The sequence below is a fragment of the Abramis brama genome (assembly GCF_963993115.1).
Source record: "Abramis brama genome assembly, chromosome: 11".
Taxonomy (NCBI): Eukaryota; Metazoa; Chordata; class Actinopteri; order Cypriniformes; family Leuciscidae; genus Abramis; species Abramis brama.
Genome location: NC_139973.1, coordinates 18457546 through 18476395, shown reverse-complemented (window position 1 = coordinate 18476395; position 18850 = coordinate 18457546). Strand labels below are relative to the sequence as shown.

At 36.6% G+C, this 18850-nt stretch overlaps 2 protein-coding genes across 3 annotated transcripts in view; both read left to right on the top strand.

Moving 5' to 3' along the window:
- Window positions 1-5986, top strand: part of sned1 (sushi, nidogen and EGF-like domains 1) — a 31078-nt gene extending 25092 nt beyond the window's left edge. Inside the window, exons 24-32 of the mRNA XM_084129421.1 lie at window positions 406-684; window positions 777-909; window positions 1007-1089; window positions 3629-3727; window positions 4162-4278; window positions 4948-5035; window positions 5124-5203; window positions 5363-5393; window positions 5490-5986. Of these exons, the coding sequence (XP_083985547.1) occupies window positions 406-684; window positions 777-909; window positions 1007-1089; window positions 3629-3727; window positions 4162-4278; window positions 4948-5035; window positions 5124-5203; window positions 5363-5388 (905 nt within the window). The 3' untranslated portion in view covers window positions 5389-5393; window positions 5490-5986. The remainder of the gene's footprint in view (window positions 1-405; window positions 685-776; window positions 910-1006; window positions 1090-3628; window positions 3728-4161; window positions 4279-4947; window positions 5036-5123; window positions 5204-5362; window positions 5394-5489) is intronic.
- Window positions 5987-7526: 1540 nt separating this feature from the next.
- The window catches only part of ryk (receptor like tyrosine kinase), a 61823-nt gene continuing 50499 nt past the window's right edge, over window positions 7527-18850 (top strand). The window contains exon 1 of one of the 2 annotated variants that reach the window (XM_084129690.1): window positions 7527-8172. In XM_084129690.1, coding sequence (XP_083985816.1) covers window positions 7953-8172 — 220 coding nt within the window. In that variant the 5' untranslated portion in view covers window positions 7527-7952. The remainder of the gene's footprint in view (window positions 8173-18850) is intronic. The other variant, XM_084129689.1, reaches the window with a different exon arrangement.

Below are 18850 nucleotides of genomic sequence, written 5' to 3'. Positions count from 1 at the left end.
AAAATTCTGTTGGGATTCCCCTTTTGCACCTTTAATTAAACTGAAAAGTAACATGCATTGCTTTTTAAAAATATAAATATGTACATTTATTAAGTAATGTATTACTTTACTCGTTACATCACAAAAGCATTTTGATTACGTAATGCATAGGTGCCGATCCCATGGGTGCTTGGGGGTTCGAGCATCCACAGAGAAACATGAGATATTCCCCATTAATTAGCCGATGGGGCTGATGCTATTGGAGGGGTGAAGGGTGGGCACCCACTGCCAGAAGCATATGACATAATGACATAATATGTCACCTATGACATAATGCATGTTATTTGTAATGCGTTATCCCCTAACACTGGTTACAAACACATGCACCTCTGTCATAACAGCACATTATACTGTCCACTCCATCAGGGCCGCTTCCACCTCAGAATCTTACACTCTCCCATATCACCACTACCTCTGCTCGGGTCACATGGGACCATCATCCTCGGAGTCTCCCAGACGGTTTTGTAGTTAATATTACTCGAGGCCTGAGCACCCGTAGCCGCTACCTACCTGATGGAAGTTTGGGGACGTACACCATACGAGACCTCATTCCAGGCCAGCATTACCGACTTGCCCTCACTGCAGTACGCAAAACGGGCCAGGACAACATCCAGAGCGTCCCTCAACACCTAGCCTTCACCACACGTGAGTCGCCGACATTTAAGATCACTGCTTGTCTACAGATTGTAAAAATGTCGTCATCATGGTGACCCGTCTGTGTGTCCTGTATTGCCCAGTACCAATTCTAAAGGACCAAAGCAGAGGTGATAGACCTCAAGGAGGACAGGACCAGCAGATGGGACAGACCTTGACTCAAGTTCAAGATGGAGGCACAGATGAGCAAACAGAACTCCTTGAAGAACCACCAAGGTAAAGTGCTTTACAGATGCAACCCAGTTATTATGGATGCAATGTTGGGAAGCCATTTGTACAATAATCAGTTCTCTGTTTTTATTTTCTCTTTCAGATATACAGAGCTTGTTGATGGAAGAGGGAGAATTACAGCTAAATTTACCAAACTTCCACATAAAACTATCAGACATCGCACAAGTCAGTAATTACTTCATATAAGATTGTTTAACTTGTAATGCACAATGTTTTTAAACTACATTTTAAGTTATGTTGTTTTAATCTAACAAATCTAGGACCCAAATCTGCTAAATGAATACATTTATGCTTTATTTAAAAGGTTTTCAAATGAGGAAACTTGAGAGAAAACATTCTCATTCATTCTCAAGTTTTTACTAAATATTTTTACTAAAAGGGTTGTCGAAGTTAACATTTTAACTGAGGATCATTTTTATCCCAATTACCTAATTTTAGTACTTTACATTTTATTGCTAGTATTTTTTATTACTTCCATTATTACTTTCATTCTTCTTTATAATGGTAGAAATCGTTAGATTAATTATTTTATTAGTTTTTAATGGTAAGAAATAAAAACCAAATGTGCATGTAGATTTATGAAAAAAAAAATATACGAATGTTTATTGCTCCTTCCTAGTGGCATACGTTCAGAAATAGTTTGTGTTTTTGCTATACAGTGAGGAAAATAAGTATTTGAACACCCTGCTATTTTGCAAGTTCTCCCACTTGGAAATCATGGAGGGGTCTGAAATTGTCATCGTAGGTGCATGTCCACTGTGAGAGACACAATCTAAAAAAAAAAATCCAGAAATCACAATGTATGATTTTTTAACTATTTATTTGTATGATACAGCTGCAAATAAGTATTTGAACACCTGTCTATCAGCTAGAATTCTGACCCTCAAAGACCTGTTAGTCTGCCTTTAAAATGTCCACCTCCACTCCATTTATTATCCTAAATTAGATGCACCTGTTTGAGGTCGTTAGCTGCATAAAGACACCTGTCCACCCCATACAATCAGTAAGAATCCAACTACTAACATGGCCAAGACCAAAGAGCTGTCCAAAGACACTAGAGACAAAATTGTACACCTCCACAAGGCTGGAAAGGGCTATGGGGAAATTGCGAAGCAGCTTGGTGAAAAAAGGTCCACTGTTGGAGCAATCATTAGAAAATGGAAGAAGCTAAACATGACTGTCAATCTCCCTCGGACTGGGGCTCCATGCAAGATCTCACCTCGTGGGGTCTCAATGATCCTAAGAAAGGTGAGAAATCAGCCCAGAACTACACGGGAGGAGCTGGTCAATGACCTGAAAAGAGCTGGGACCACCGTTTCCAAGGTTACTGTTGGTAATACACTAAGACGTCATGGTTTGAAATCATGCATGGCACGGAAGGTTCCCCTGCTTAAACCAGCACATGTCAAGGCCCGTCTTAAGTTTGCCAATGACCATTTGGATGATCCAGAGGAGTCATGGGAGAAAGTCATGTGGTCAGATGAGACCAAAATAGAACATTTTGGTCATAATTCCACTAAACGTGTTTGGAGGAAGAAGAATGATGAGTACCATCCCAAGAACACCATCCCTACTGTGAAGCATGGGGGTGGTAGCATCATGCTTTGGGGGTGTTTTTCTGCACATGGGACAGGGCGACTGCACTGTATTAAGGAGAGGATGACCGGGGCCATGTATTGCGAGATTTTGGGGAACAACCTCCTTCCCTCAGTTAGAGCATTGAAGATGGGTCGAGGCTGGGTCTTCCAACATGACAATGACCCGAAGCACACAACCAAGGAGTGGCTCTGTAAGAAGCATATCAAGGTTCTGGCGTGGCCTAGCCAGTCTCCAGACCTAAACCCAATAGAGAATCTTTGGAGGGAGCTCAAACTCCGTGTTTCTCAGCGACAGCCCAGAAACCTGACTGATCTAGAGAAGATCTGTGTGGAGGAGTGGGCCAAAATCCCTCCTGCAGTGTGTGCAAACCTGGTGAAAAACTACAGGAAACGTTTGACCTCTGTAATTGCAAACAAAGGCTACTGTACCAAATATTAACATTGATTTTCTCAGGTGTTCAAATACTTATTTGCAGCTGTATCATACAAATAAATAGTTAAAAAATCATACATTGTGATTTCTGGATTTTTTTTTTTTAGATTATGTCTCTCACAGTGGACATGCACCTACGATGACAATTTCAGACCCCTCCATGATTTCTAAGTGGGAGAACTTGCAAAATAGCAGGGTGTTCAAATACTTATTTTCCTCACTGTATCTTTCTACTGAGTTCTCATGACCATTGTTGCATTTAGCTTGGGATCGTAAGTCAATGTATTCTGTAATATTGCTTTGGAGTGAAATTTATTATGAAAGCACTAAATAAATTAATCAGATTATTTTAATATTTCTCTTCATGTTTGTAATCTATAGTGTAATCTACTCTTATAAAGAGTAGGGGAAAAAAATACACTGTTAACATTACAAAGTAATTATTTTCCAGATACAATTTTAAAGTAATATTAAGTATTACAATGTACTACAATATAAAAGCCATTTCTTTAAAAAAAATAATAATAATAAAGCAACAGCATGTTTTTATAATATTAGGCTTAACATTTCTCTTAAAAATGCATGAAAATATAGAGCTGCTTTTATATATATTTATTTAAAACCTTGATTTGATAAAAATTGATTTTCTTATTTCTTATTATTTCTTAAACAGAGCCTGATGCTCCAATCAAATTAGAAAAAATGGAAGAAACCACCAATAAGATCAGTCTAGCTCTGGAAATTCCTCAAGAAGCGCCAAAGAGTAAATCTGGTAGGTAATCTTTCAATAAAGCTCTATAAAGATTATTATTAGACAAGTGAAATTTGTTGATTCACTTGAGGCAGGGAGTTCTTAAAACAGGAGAGTGTTTTAACAGTTGGTGGTATTCAAACTCTCTAATTGGTCCCAGCTGAAGTAGGCAAAATACCACTGCATGTATTCTGAATAATCTGCAGCATGACAGTCACCATAAACAACCACATCTGTCAGCAATCTATTATGGTTTAAGGCCAAAAAAATTGACTTATGGTTGTTTAAATGTGCATACTTGTGTGCATGTGATTATGTGTATTTAAAAGAGCAGCTAAATAAACCCAAACATGAAAAAGCTGCAAGCTTACCGGTGTTTAAAGTATTCATGTAGCAAAGCATTGTGTACATGTGTTTGTATCTAAAAATTTTTTTTTTTTTTTTTTTTTTTTTAGAGTCATCTCAAGACTGCAGAACTCAGCCCTGCCAGAATGGTGGAACATGTGCGCAGATCAACGGGTCGTTCAGCTGCAACTGTGCCACTGGTTTCAAAGGCAGACGGTGTGAGCTATGTTAGTATGACCACATCTGTTCATTCACAAGCATGCAAACACACACCGATGAATCACTAATAAATGCCTAATTGAAGTCACCATGAAATAAGTAATTATAATAAATTTTTATGGAATATTGCAGTTTTTATCGGAAATGATTTATCCGTGCACATCATTATTATTTTAATAATGAATGTTCCCTCCTAATCTGAATCAAAATATCTTCCCCTCCCACTTGCAAGACATCTCTTCTTTTCTCTGATGATGTATTTACTGGCGAGAGGCGGGAGAACCTGTCAGTCCCAGGAATAGCATACCACAATGATCCAATCAATTCCAGTCTGGACAAAATCAAGCCCCTCCCTACATTTTTTTTTCTTGTTCGAAAAGCCGTTTCATTCATAATAGTGAAGAATAGACTATTGCAACTTCTGTTTCATGCCAACCTTAAACTTGAGTTTATTCCTTTTGTAATTTGAGGTTAATTTTTTATTATTAACCCCTTAATTTTATTATTTTTGTTTATTATTTATACATTATTATCCCACTAGCTAGACAAAAATCATCAATCAGACAAAAATAAAACCTATATAATCTTTAATATAATCTAAAATAATATAATATTTAACAGCTTTGCCTGGAATAAGATCTTCTCTATATTTCCTTTCTCTGCCCTGTTGTACACAGATTGTCAGCGTGTGCCTCACCCATGTACTCGCCTTTACTCCGAAACAAAGAGTGTACCTGTATGGGAGGAGGGTGTTTGCCATTATTTGTAAGTGACTCCTGTGTGTTCTGTTGTCTTGTTTTGGTCCAGTCTAATCCACTAGTTGTATCTACTGAGTATTTGCTTTCTCCCTCAGGTACAAAAGGACATATAAAGTTCAGCAGGATGTTTGTTTTAAAGAGATCTGTGAGCCTTTGCTGCCTAAGAAAACTCCAAGTACGTACAACATTGTCCTCCCTGGATTCACTGTAGATTTAAATATGTGGTGGAAAATGATTTTGTTATACAATTTAAATCATGGCATGGAGCTGATAGATTGCTCTTTTAATGCTACGGATAAAAATAAAACAACATTTTTTCCCCCTCTCTCATTAGACAGAAGAACTCAAAAACAACAATAATAGTGGTGAGTTTATTTTCTATCTCTGATAGAAATGGACAAATATATATAAATATATATATGTGTGTGTGTCACATACCGAATGTGTTTTTCCTGTTTTAGGAGGCTGGATCAATGACAACTTTGGGGAGTAATTGCTTCTCTCTGTCTCAGTTCAAATGAGGATGCATTAACATCATTGTTGACCCTTTCTTGCATCACTGGTCACCTTTCCTTGGTTACATTGTCCTATGGACGCATTTGGTTATTTACAGTTCCAGATCTATAGATGACCTTCGACCATATGCTTTAGGAGTTACCTGCATCAATTAGCATACCTCAAATGTAAATATTATTAGATATTGACATGTAGTGGCCGTCAAGTCCCTCAGGGAATTTTTTTTAATTTTAATTATTGTCTGTTCAATCTCCAAAACCTACCAGAATTTCATTCTACTCAAGCCTGGTTCTCTCTTACAGCAAGATTGCACAAAATACTGGAAAAACTGTCACACCATTGTTTCTGTTTGTGTAAAGCTAAACAGTCTAACTACCATGTAAATAGTGTTTATAGTCTGTTTTTGTAGTTGAATATTTTAATAATAAAATGTTAAAACTTCATGTTTTCTCCAAATTCTTGTGGCGGTGGTGGTGGTTTGGGTGATATGAAACATGTAAAGATATATATGCCCACTGATTTGTGGGCATTCTGACCCATACAACAGATTTTGAGTTTTAGCCAGGCTATATAAACTATGAATTACCACAAGATGTCACTATTTTGTTTTTTTGTTTTTTTTAAAAAAAGGAAAGAAAAAAGCTTAGGGAAAGTTCCCTGAGACTGTTTGTCTGGATTTGTGAAATATGTAGTGGGTATGGATCTTGCCCTCTAAACTTCAAGGCCACAGTCCCTAGCAAGCAAGTAGTGACAGGAATTAGATGGTTACGGAGATCAAATTCCCCGCTCTATCCTCATTGTGCCTTTTAGGAAAGCACTTACACCACAGCTTGGATTGCAGTTAATGCATTTATGCCATTAAATTAGATTAGATTAAACTTTATTGTCATTGTGCAAAGTACAAGTACAGTGCCAATGAAATTTGAATATAGCGTCTAACCAGAAGTGCAAATCGCAATACGTCTATATACATAATATAAATAAATAAATATGTATATAATATAATAATAATAAACATTTATTTGGATAGCACTTTTCATACATGGAATGCAACTCAAAGTGCTTTCACAAGCATAAGGTTCACAATGTAAAATACAGTTTCATTTCAATATAAAACATAAATAATAAAAAAAATTAATAAAACAACTAAAAGAGAATCAGAAGGTAAAATAAAAACATAAAACAGACTTAAACATATACAAAGTGTATACAAAATATTATGTTCTATAAAAAAATGCAAAGGTATGAGGTAGAGAAAACAGACCAGCTCATGACAAGGTGTACAAATATAGAATAAAAAAAGTATACATTTTAAATGGGATAAAGCCTATAAAGAAATTGATGATGATGATGGTTCTGTGTATATTACAAATACAATGTATTCGCATTTTTTTGCAAACAAATTGATTTAAATATCAATGCACATCCACCAAAGACGTGTATTGTTAGTGATATAATTGGAGAAATATATAGCCTATAAAGTCATACTTGATAGGCTATATCAGATAGGCCTCTATTCTATTCAAGAATATATATTCAGGGGTTTTCAATCTTTTTCAGGCAACAGATTCCCTGGAATTCTATGGATTCCCATTACAGTAGATATTGTGTGTATTTTAAGTCTAAATAATAAATGTAATAGTATCCTTTAGTATCCTACCTTCTTAATATACTATATTTACATATTGTTTACTGAGTCATATTGTGCACTACATTTTATTTGTAATAGAAGGGAGGGACAGTGTGTTTCATTTAGCTGAACTTTAGTTATTGTATTTTTGTGTAGGCTACCGCACATTTTTATTTTCCACAAAAATTAATTCGAGCTCAAACAGGTTCAACAGGTAGCCTAGTAATTGGGCTCATAATGTCATCACCAATGGCAATTCATAATGTCACCTGTCTGTCTTACATTAAACACACACCACTCCAGGAACGTGCCCGTAAACGTCCCTGCGTGCGCGCGCAAGTTGTAAATGACCCCCCCTTTCTTCAATGAAAACTGAGATTGCGGGTGGAAAAGACCATGAAAGGACAGAGCTGGAGGAGTACACTTTTAAGGACTGTTTGTTTGGGATAGTATTTGTAGCTTGTCCGGGAAATTTAGATTTTAATAAATAAAAGCTAAGGACTTTCTCCCAGAGGAAAGACATCGCTTTAACACCGTCCAACTGGCCCCGCTCGCGCCCGTGCGCTCACTGAGATTGAGCGCGAGCTAACAGAAGTTAGCTGGACGGCTATCAGCGGCGGGTGAGGGGGACAATACGGAGAAGAGAGAGGGGTCGACAGAGAGCGCCGTCATCAAACCTAGTAGTATGTCGCCCTCGGGAAGAAGTAACTCAAGTTTTGGATGAGGTTCCGTGGCTCAGTTCGATCGCCAAGACTTTTTGACGCGACGGTGGGCTGTGATGTTTCTGCCAGCGCGGGGCTCCGGTGGAGGCGCGGCGTCGGCGGTGTCCCGGGGTTGGCAACATACGGTACTGTGGAAACTAGGAGGTTTCTTTCTCCTCCTGCTCCTCGAAGGGGCCCGATGCCTCACCAACCCGAGCAATGCGCCGGGCATAAACAACAACAATAGGCCGAACGTAAACGTATTCATGAGCGAGGAAGAGGTCAAGAAACTCCTGGGTGTGTATAACGTTACTTTATTTTCCCGTCTGCTCCACTTTATTTCTGCTCTGTCCAAAGTTTTGGTTAGAACATGAACTTTTTGCCACACTGTCAAAGAAACTTACTTTCTTCTAATTAGCTTATTTAAACTCTAACTCATGTCTGTTTAGTGTCCAAAAGTTCCCACAAGTTGTTTCAAACATGCTCATAAACTGCTGAAACTTTGCTGTAGTCTATTAGCTCTTCCATATGTTAGCTCTGATAGGCCAAACAATCTGCAGCGTCCTTGCAACCACAGAGTAGACAGTTTATGCTTAAGAAAATTGCTAAAATTTTCAAAGAAATGTTACAAAATGCACAATTGGAAGTAGTTTTGTGCGGTTATACGTCAGTTTTCTATTTAAGAAGAATGAAAGGCGTATTGGTTTGTCATCAGGTCGTGACTGGTTTGCTATAAAGTTTTCCAAGTGTATTCCAATGCTTTTCATGCTTTTGTTGTTGGAGCCTTAATTATGTGGTGATTTGTAAGGTTTACATCACACGCCATTCACAACATGCAGAGCAGAGATGTATGAGCGGATTTGAGTCATTCATTCTCACTGATGTTGTGTCTCTGAATTATTTGACAAAAGTCGCACAGAAAGATAAAAGTGGATTTTGGGTAGTTCAGTAAACAACACTGTATGCATATTTAACCATGTAGCCTAAACCCTGAAATATGTAACAGTAGTCAGAACATATTTTAATGGAATAGCTTATTGAACCTTTAAATAAAAAAAAAGGTTTGCATATGTTTTGATACACCAGGCTTTTATGGCCCATATAGCATGATATAGTGAAGATATGAAGCTCAAACTTTAGGAAAAAAACTGAGGAGACATGCAATTTGGGGCTGTTGCTGTTATTTATGGTCAAAAATAATTAATCAAATTCTGAATGCTTGTAATGTAAATCAAGGATATAACAGACTATTCTCATAAAGTGCTTAGAAATATAACTATCTCCCAACATGTCAGTATGATGAAATCTAAATGCTTAGTTTAATTATAAAACGCAGTTTTAATTTTGTGGGGAAAAACATAAAAATGCAAGAAATGCAGTACAATGTTTATTGAGATATTTACAAATAAACGTTAATCAAAAGTTTGTTGTATCATATTTGATACATACAATGTAACAATTTTTTTCTATAAATTATATATGGATAACAAAGTAAATCAAGTTGCTTCAGTCCAGTGAATATTCATTTTGAAAAAAATCTAAAAGTTATTACGTTTTATAAAAGTCATTAAAGATTTTACAGCAAAAAGGCTGAAAAAAATTTTTTTTCTGGCTAAAAAAGGATGAACTATTCATCAAAGGGCAGAATACATGTAGATACTAGTTTACAACAGGGTTTTCAACAAAGTTGATTGTTGATAATTTAGAGGCCTTAGAAATTCGTGTATCAAATATGATTCTGTAGGCTTTACAGTGTTAAGTTTATGATGTGATATAGTGGCTATTGCAGTAACATGCCTCATACTCTTGCAATCAGAGAACATGAATCAGGGGCTAGGTGTCTGAAATTATGCAGTTGGACTATATGGTTGTTTATGTATTTGTTTATGACTTAATGGCTCTGCCTAAAATCTAAATGTTACATTTGTGCAGAATATTTAAAGTCCTCTTTCTAGGCTAAGGGGTCAATCCAAGTGTTTTGTAATCTGAATAATTTAATTAATTCATGGTTCTTGGAGAAAAAAGGCTTTGCTGCCATGTTTGTATTCAGATAGAGTCATTTTTTGATTCAGCACCACTAGGATTAATGCAGTGAGAATTGGTTAGTAGTTGTTAATTGCTGGGTATTTGTGACGGGGCCTATAAGCAGTCATTATCATTGCTAGTGTCACAGTGAAGTTAATGAAAAGGTTGGGGGCTGGAGCATCAATTTCCTGCTGGAAAGAGGAAGTGGAGACAAGGGCATTTTGGTGCAGCCTTGTTTGAACTTGTTTTTAGGGCTTACCATTTTAGCTCAAATTGAGAGCAATTTCTATCGGACTGAAAATAAAACGGAAATTATATGTTACGTTTAATGTGATTAAAATGCTATAGCATTAAGCTGAACTCTGAAAGTTGCTATATGGAGTACAAGGTTTCAAATGGGGCAGAATGTAGCTTGACCAAATGTTCAGGACAGGTTTATGGTGGTTACGTTTAGTGCTCCACCATTGTGGGTATTTTAATGGCTGATGCTGATGTCTAAAAAGTGCAGGATGGTCGATATAATTTTGAGACATGCATATTGGGGGTGTAACGGTTGTCGGTAAAAAATCGAACCGTATCATTTTCCACCCATGGTTCGGTACGCACTTGAACCGCATTAATCTCAAATCTGATGAGGCATCTATAATAGCGCGTAAAACAGACAAGAGTTCCGCTAATGTTTCTGTCGATAGATACGCTATGCATGCATTTCACGTGAGAGTAGCGGTCAAATCAACCGTTAGTATCTATTGCTGACATCACAGTTTCTCATAAGTTGGTGTGTTGTAGTTCTGCATTGGCAAGCCAAAACCAGCCGCTGCCTGTATCATATAAATCTCCTGTCTGGGAACATTTTGACTTCCCAATACGTTACGTGGAAAAAACAGACACTCTTTGTAAACTTGTTGCGAGTGCCGCATGCTCTAATATGACCAGTCATTTACGCCGTCATAGCGTGCACAGAAAGCCACATCTCAGACAGCATGTAAATAACTAAAGTTCACTTTTCAAGAAGACTTGAAAATTCGCTTAAAAGACAATATTTTCTAAAATTCATCAAAATATTAAAAAGGAAAGGGTTCGCTCTGAAATGATATCAAGAATCCAAATGAGATGGTGCTGCTGAGTGGGTTTATTTTAGCTTTTGTGAAATACGAACAGGTTTGAGAGATGATTGTTCCCCTCTGGTCGCATACCTCTGTTATCCTCTGAAAAGCTGACCTGCATATTTTTGTCACGACTGGCTTTGAAAACAGAACTCGTGGCTATGAGTGCCTCTTTCTAGGCACACTGGATTTCTGTGTCTCGTCAGTGAAGATCGAGGAATTTCATGGTGGGCTTTACACTCTTTGTTGTTCATATCAGATTATTACCATCAACATGTCGCCTGTAGTTTTATGCGGGGCGCTCTGCCATTTGTTTTGTAATGGAGGCTGGAATGGAGCCGCTCTTTCAAAAAGTAGTTCTCATATCATGTCATTTGCCCCATTTCCCGCTGAGTCACTTACTTCTGAGTGCATTCTGGGACCCGTAAACCTACCTAAAGGTCTTATCAAGTAATGTTCTGTAGCATAAGCTTTTTGTAATAATGAAGAATCACCAATAATCACTGTCTCTGTCTCTTTTAACAAGAACTTTTTGCTCTCTGTTCTGGTTTAACAATGAGTGCTGCCCATCTTGGAATCAAAGCCACCTTGCTGCACTAAAGTAGACTGAGGGCCATTGTAAGCAGTGGGGCTGTTAGTAGAAGTCCCTGAACGCATTTATCACAGGGACATCAGCAGTCTGTAGTTTTGCACCGCCAGTGCCTCAGAGAATCAGGTGTCCGCTGCTCTGCACAGGAGTCTGATTACCACTGATGTGGTTCAGAGATCCTGTTCTATGACTCACAGGAATCCTTGACTTAAAACTTTATGGTTGTGGTGGTTATATGGGTGCCTTATTTTTGGTGCTTTGAATGAATGTAGGTTTAAGTTTTCTCCTTGAAGGCGAATGGATTTCATATTTTACTTTCTTTTTCTTTTTTTTTTGTGTGTGAAATTGATGTAAAAACTTTTCTTCCACAACAACATTATTGAATATGTAACAGTTTTAAAAGCAATCATCTCTCTGATTTCTGGAGTTAGGATTAGTGGTGGGGGTAACATATAAAATATAGCAATCATTTTAAATATTATTAATTGATATCTCAACCGTATCAATATTATCTTGATTTTCTCATGCCAATAATCACATTTTTGGTTAATTTTCATGAATATTTGGGGGAAAAGAGACGAGCAACAATCAATATAAATTAATATAAATTGTACCCAAAGTTATCTGATATACTATAGCATACTGTACCTGCCAATTCTGTCCCCTTTTTGGGATACAATATGAATCAATATTTGTGCTGCCTCAGTTTGTCTTCAGTAAGTCTGCATGCATCTTGTATTCTTATTTAAAAAGAAACTGAACTTAATTTGCTGTGTTATGGCAAAATTGGAAACAACTTAATTGCATTGGTAGTTATTGGCTATGTTAGGTTATTACTATGTTAGAATTACACTTTCTTTCTTGATCTCTACTTTACTTTTTTCTTTCCTCTTGTTTGCTTTCTCTGTCATGCTCTTGTCATTTCCTGTCGTTCTCTGTCTGAGCTTTCAGAAGTTCTGTAATTCCTTTCACAGATCCTAATCTTGTTTCCCTCCCCTCTTTTTTTCTTCTTCAGAGCGGTCACTGGATATAACATCATTCTTTACATGTTCTATATAGTGACTTTCAGTGCAAATCTGATGTATGTGAAAGATCTAATTTCTGATTTATCATAAATGCTGCAAATGATGAAAGGTGATGTTTGATGTCCTTATTTACGTTCGTATCACAATCTGCCCTCTCATATCTGTAAGTTACTCAGTATAGAATAAAGAGAAATGCCCTGGCTTCTTATGGAGACTGGTGGTGAAAGCTGTGTTTTGATGGTGGTTGCTACAATGATTTTTTTCTATTTCAAGCCAGTTTCTGCTCGGTTTATTTAATTTTGTGTTTTCTGTTTTTGGCAGTCATGTGCTACATAAAGATATAATTTAATTCATACGATTGGTCTCATGACCATAATAAAATTTTAGAAGTATTCAGTGTTTGACGAAATCAGTGGTTGTGGAGATCAGTATATGAAATCAGTACAGACGAGCTGAATGTATGTTAATGTAAGTCATAGGGCTATTAAAATGGGAGAAAAACTACATTTGAATCTTTTACTTAAATATTGCTAATAATCAAATTAAATTTTAATTTAAAAGGCATAATTTCAGTTAGGGGAAAAAATCTTTTGGCTTGTCTCCTGAGGCAAAATATTAATGCACCACAAAAAAATAAATAATAAATATAGGCTATATATAATTTTTTTTATAATAATGTTTATAAATCAAATATAATTTCGTAAATTGCATAAACAATTATTAACAAAACCGCATCATGTATTTATAGCTGAAGCGCTGATCACACAGAGTACTTTTGCATTTAAAAACATGAGATGCAGTGGAATGGGGAAAAAAAGTCTCAAAGAGCAGCATATTAAGAAAGCTGTGTAAAGCTAAAAAACTCAATTTTTTAGCTTTACACAGCTTTCTTAATATGCTGCTCTTTTAACGTAACCAAGATCTTTTCTGCATTGAGCTGCTCTATTTCTGCAATGTTTTCAATGATCAATGCAGCAGTGCCACCCCAAATGTAGATTTTAATTTTAATTTGACAAATATTCGAAATTCTGATTAATTTGACAGCTCTATACTGTCATCTCAAAGTATCAGAACCGACGTGAAAGACGACGTGAAGATTTTTTTTTTTTTTTTTTTAGGTAAATGTTTATTAAAAAGCCTTGTTTGCCACATTGAACTTTTGAATTTTTCTCCCTTGTAAGAATCTATGGCTTCCCCTGTGACATCACTGCACCGTCCATCCAGCCTCACGCTGATATAGTAAAGAGAGAAAGCTTTCACTCTCTCCTTCAGAGAACCAACAACACAGGGATGAAAAATCTCAACTATCCAGCTCTTCATTGCTAATAGACAGCGTCAGCCCTCTTGTGTCTGAGTTATTTTGGGGTGTCATGAGATGGCCTTGCACATAGCAGTACATGGAATGTTTAGGTCACGAAACACATCCACTCTGATTTACGATGTAAACTTGCTGCCTATGAAACATTTTTCTCTTTAAAAAGTGTAAACGCCTCAAATAGATGCAACAGACAGATGGTTGCCGGTCTTTTATGGCTTTTAGCTGAGAAAACTGATTCAGTTAATGTATTTGCTGTCATTTTGTCTTCTGTAATGTTGCTTATTTCAGAGTAAAATAATATCTTGTCATTGAAGAAAAAGTGCAGGACTGGTCTTTAATCCATTGGAAATCGACTGGATCGCGTAAAGTGTGTGTTTGCATTTTGGATACCTGCAATGAAACTTAAGGGGGTTTGGTCACATCAGCCACAAAGGAGAGATGATTCTGAGATGAGGAAAGGTGTTTATTTTTATGAAAGATTACTAGTAATTTTGGGGTATTCTGTAGAATAACAAGCTTTCGTGTAGATCAAACAGTATAGTGCTAACATATCCTGGTCATGGTTTCAAATCTTGCATATGATGCATGTTTCTTTGAATAAAATTTTCTGGCAATTGCATAAATATACATGCATGAATCATGCACAAGAATAGTGGTTGACCGATATATTGCCATGGCCGATATTTGGCACTTTTTAAATCTCAGCATCGGCCGATAAGGTTTTCTGTTTGGCTGATGGGTTGGAAGTGGGATATTTTATCTTGATGGACCACCAGACTTTTATTTTGACTGCACTGAGAACGTGGCTCTGAGCACACAGCGCTCCCATTTTCCATCTACATTTGGTCTCTGTTTAACAGTTTTGTCTAATACATTATTAAGTACATATACAAATCACACAGCTAGCTAACAGTGTATTAATTTAAGGCAGAAACAATGAGTTTATTTGAGTCATTATTACAAGTTTTGAAGTGTGAACATGTCATATTCATGTAATTTCCACTGTGCTGTATGTAAAATTAGTGTTACCATGTCTTTATTTAAAAAAAAAGTCCCAGTGCTTGCCAGATTACTGAGTGCCCTGTTGGTTACAGTGTTTACTTCCATTTTATGTGAAAAATACTGTAATATGATTACAGAATCAAGTAGTTGCCATGTAAAGTAAGTCTAAGACAATGGAGAAAGGCATATAGTAACATCGTAATATACATCATGAATATAATTCACCCGCTATATTGCTAAATGTACACCATTTTTCAAATGATCAAATATACCGGAATAACATGGCTTCTCTTGAGACTCCCCTGCTTCAGAGCGGTTATAGTTAATGATATGCTAAAGCCCGCCTGCACATTGACATGATTGGTTACAAAGTAGTTTGTGACGTAAGAAAAGTTTTTCAAACTGCGTTTTTTACGGGAGAAAATACTCAGCAATGGTGTTGACTTGTGACTTGTGGTTTGTCTTAAAGCATTTTACCACTACATAGACATATAAACAACATTAAAAACTTTGTTTATCTGTCTTGGATCAAAGATCTGAGCTGCTTGCTCAAATGATACAACCCTCTGGAGATCTGTTCTCTGCAGAGCTACTCTTGGTTATTTGACTTGTTCTTTTTGCTGTTTTTCCAGTGCAGTCTTCATCTGACTGACCTTGCAGTGTAAACCACGGTCTTGTGGAGTGTTCTGCACTCATCAGATCAATATTAGTGTTTTACTCTTGTCAACAATTGTTTTTTTTAGTAGTTGAAAATTCTAAATGTTGATACAAGGTGTTGATACAAGGTTAACAACGCCCTCTGTACATCTCAGTGTGTCTACCTAGTATACGTTTACACTATTATTCAAATTCGGTTACATTCTGTTGCACAAAACTCTTTCATTGTGTGCAATATCATGCAGTACTTACTGCGCAATATTTCTGTGCAATATTTGACTGTTCACCTTGCTTGTACTGGTTTTGTGTGTATTGTTTTTGCGTTGTATTGTTTATGGCATATTGTTTATTGACGTATTGTACTGTATATTGGTTATTATCGTATTGTATCTTTGGAATTCTACTTAAATTGTATTAATTTAAATGAGATGTTTAGCTTGCAAAAAGTTATGTGATGGCACTGTAAGGATTGCTCCAATTCGTATAGTGACAATAAAGAATCTTGAATCTTGAAAAAAAATACATAGATGTACTGTATACACCCATTCAGTAAATTTATGATTAGACTGAATCAGCACCCTTATTTTCACACACACATATAACATATAATTTGAATAAGACACAATGAAATATGTGCGCATACACAGTGCTGGTTGGGAGCAGAAGAGTATGTGAAATATGTCCATAAAAACTTAAAACACGCTAGAAACACGCTTGCTCTGGTCCGGATATGAAATGTGGTCCGCATTGTGAATGTTATTAAAGGGATGATTCGGAGTAATTTCAACCTAGGGACCTTTGCACCATGACCTCGAGCCAAACACCCATTCTGGGCATTATTAGTGAGGTAATTTACGAGATACAACCTTGGATCCATTAGCGCCTGCACTAAGCCATTCGGCTGATATCTCTAAATAAGCTCCAACTTTAGTAATGTTCGACCAAGGGGAAAAAAAGCTTCTGGGGGGGTGTTTGGCTCGAGGTCATGGTGCAAAGGACCCTAGGTTGAAATTACTCCGAACCATCCCTTTAAACTCATAGCGACGTTACGTGCATAACCCACGCTCATGCTCTCACCCATGTGCTGTTGTTATATTAAATATTGTTAGTCATATTTTCCATGCGTTGGTAGTCAAATTCCAGCTCTGAACGCATCGCAGGGAAAATGCAAACTGTACTGATACACTTACTTAGCACACATGCTATTGTTGTTTTCATTGATATGCAACCGGTACATATTTGTTGACATATGTTATAAGGTTTCATGACCCTTTAATGCGTTTTTGTACTAGCCAGTCGTGATGGTGATGCGTAATGAGTTACGGGATTCTATTTTTGTAATTGCTTCTATTTCATCAATGTCTAGCTCAGGTACTGGTTTACTGGAGTTGTATTGTAGTAAATGTTTAATAAAGTTCAAATATTTCAGTGCTAGTTTTTGAAAAGGATTCCGTTATTGTCTCCGTGTAAATTTCAAAAACACAAATTTGTGAAAACGGTGACGTCATGCACATGCGAATTGCGTGTATTAATTTGCAGATCAAATATATTTTCAGACTCATAAGGTGTGTTCAGACCTTTATTTTGAAATGGTGATGAACATGAAAAATCATGAAATATTGATTGAAACCTGTTTGTTTTCATGCCAAGAGTTCAAAAGATAACATGCATTCTTTTTTAATTTTTTTTTTGAGAAAAAATGTTTTAAATATAAAGAAACAAATGATAGGTTCTCCTTTTGTAATGCTGCACTGAGCTATAGCTAACATCCGTGTTCTTTCCTCATGTTTTTGTGTTTGTTAGAGGTTGAATTAAAATCAAATACTGCCAAACTGCCCATATTACTTCTGAATAGGATATCGACTTCATAAATAGAATGAAAATGATTGAAATATATCACTCAAACCATATATGGAAATGGGAGAGTCCTTATATGATCACCAATGTATTCTGGTTGTCATTTAGTGGAAAGGTTTGGTACTGCACCTAAACAAAATTTCACTTAAAAGGCACCTATTATGCAAAATTCACTTTTACATGGTGTTTGTTGGCAGTGTGTACACAACCCACCCTAACGCTAACAATCCACCCAGTGTTTTATTTTTTTAAATCCTCATAAATCATAAGCACAGTCTCGGAACAACCCGTTCTCAGATTCAGGGCAATGTGACGTACTTTTGCACAGGCCCCGCCCATGACTGTTGACTGACACTGCCGTATTAGCGTAGACCCGCCCTGAGTGAGCTAAACGCAGTCTGCCATTGTTTCGACGCCGGAGCAGCTGTAGACAAGACTGTCTCCTAAGCGATTGAGGTGTTTTGTTGTTGGATGTAAGAATGAACATAGCAGTCGTCATTTACTCTCGTTTTTACTCGACGATTGATCTGTACCAACTGTTCCAGCTTACAGTCTCTGGAGCGATAGGCCTAACGTTACTGATCACGGCAGTAACGGAAGGTAGAGCGCGCACTTTATTACAGTTCGTCAGAATGGTTTTACGGATATAAAGTTTACCAGTTAATTGAGCACCCACTGAAAAGGCATAAAGTCTGTATATATTTGTTTACTGTTAGTTGTAACAAGTGTTTTTATTAGTGGTGGGCATAGATTCATTTTTTTAATATAGATTAATCTCACTGTAATCTTGGAATTAATCTAGATTAAAATGGCTCATTTGAATTCTGCCGAAGGCATTCAGAATGTGTGCTGCCCAGATAATGACTAAAGGGCACGTGTTTCTTAAATACAAAGTGACTTTTAAAAGAACTTGTGAAGAAATGCCAGATTTTTTTTTATTATTTTATTAAAACTAACATAATAAAGTATGATTTTTTTTTTTTTTTTTACTTTGAGCAATGATGGAGCTATAATAGACTCTTCTTAAGAGCATATAAAACAAAACAGCTCCTTGGAAAAAAATGAAATGTAGCCTAATATTGTAGTAGCCTAGTTATAAACAAAAGTCTATTTTTAGTTCAAATTAACATTTGAGGGCAGCAATTTTATTCATAATGTCAAAATAAAACCAACGTAATGTTACTTGAAAGCATTATAGCCTACTATTCCTGCCAAACTTCCATGGTTGCAGTTAGTGTTACTACAGTAAATCCATGGTAAATGTTGCTGATCTGTGGACACTGGATAGTTCATTCATGGCACAATGTTTCTTCCTGGCTTCCACGTACTGTTTGATCCGTTAATAACGGAGAAATGTGAATGTTTCTCACTAGATCTCGCAGTAATGTTATTACTT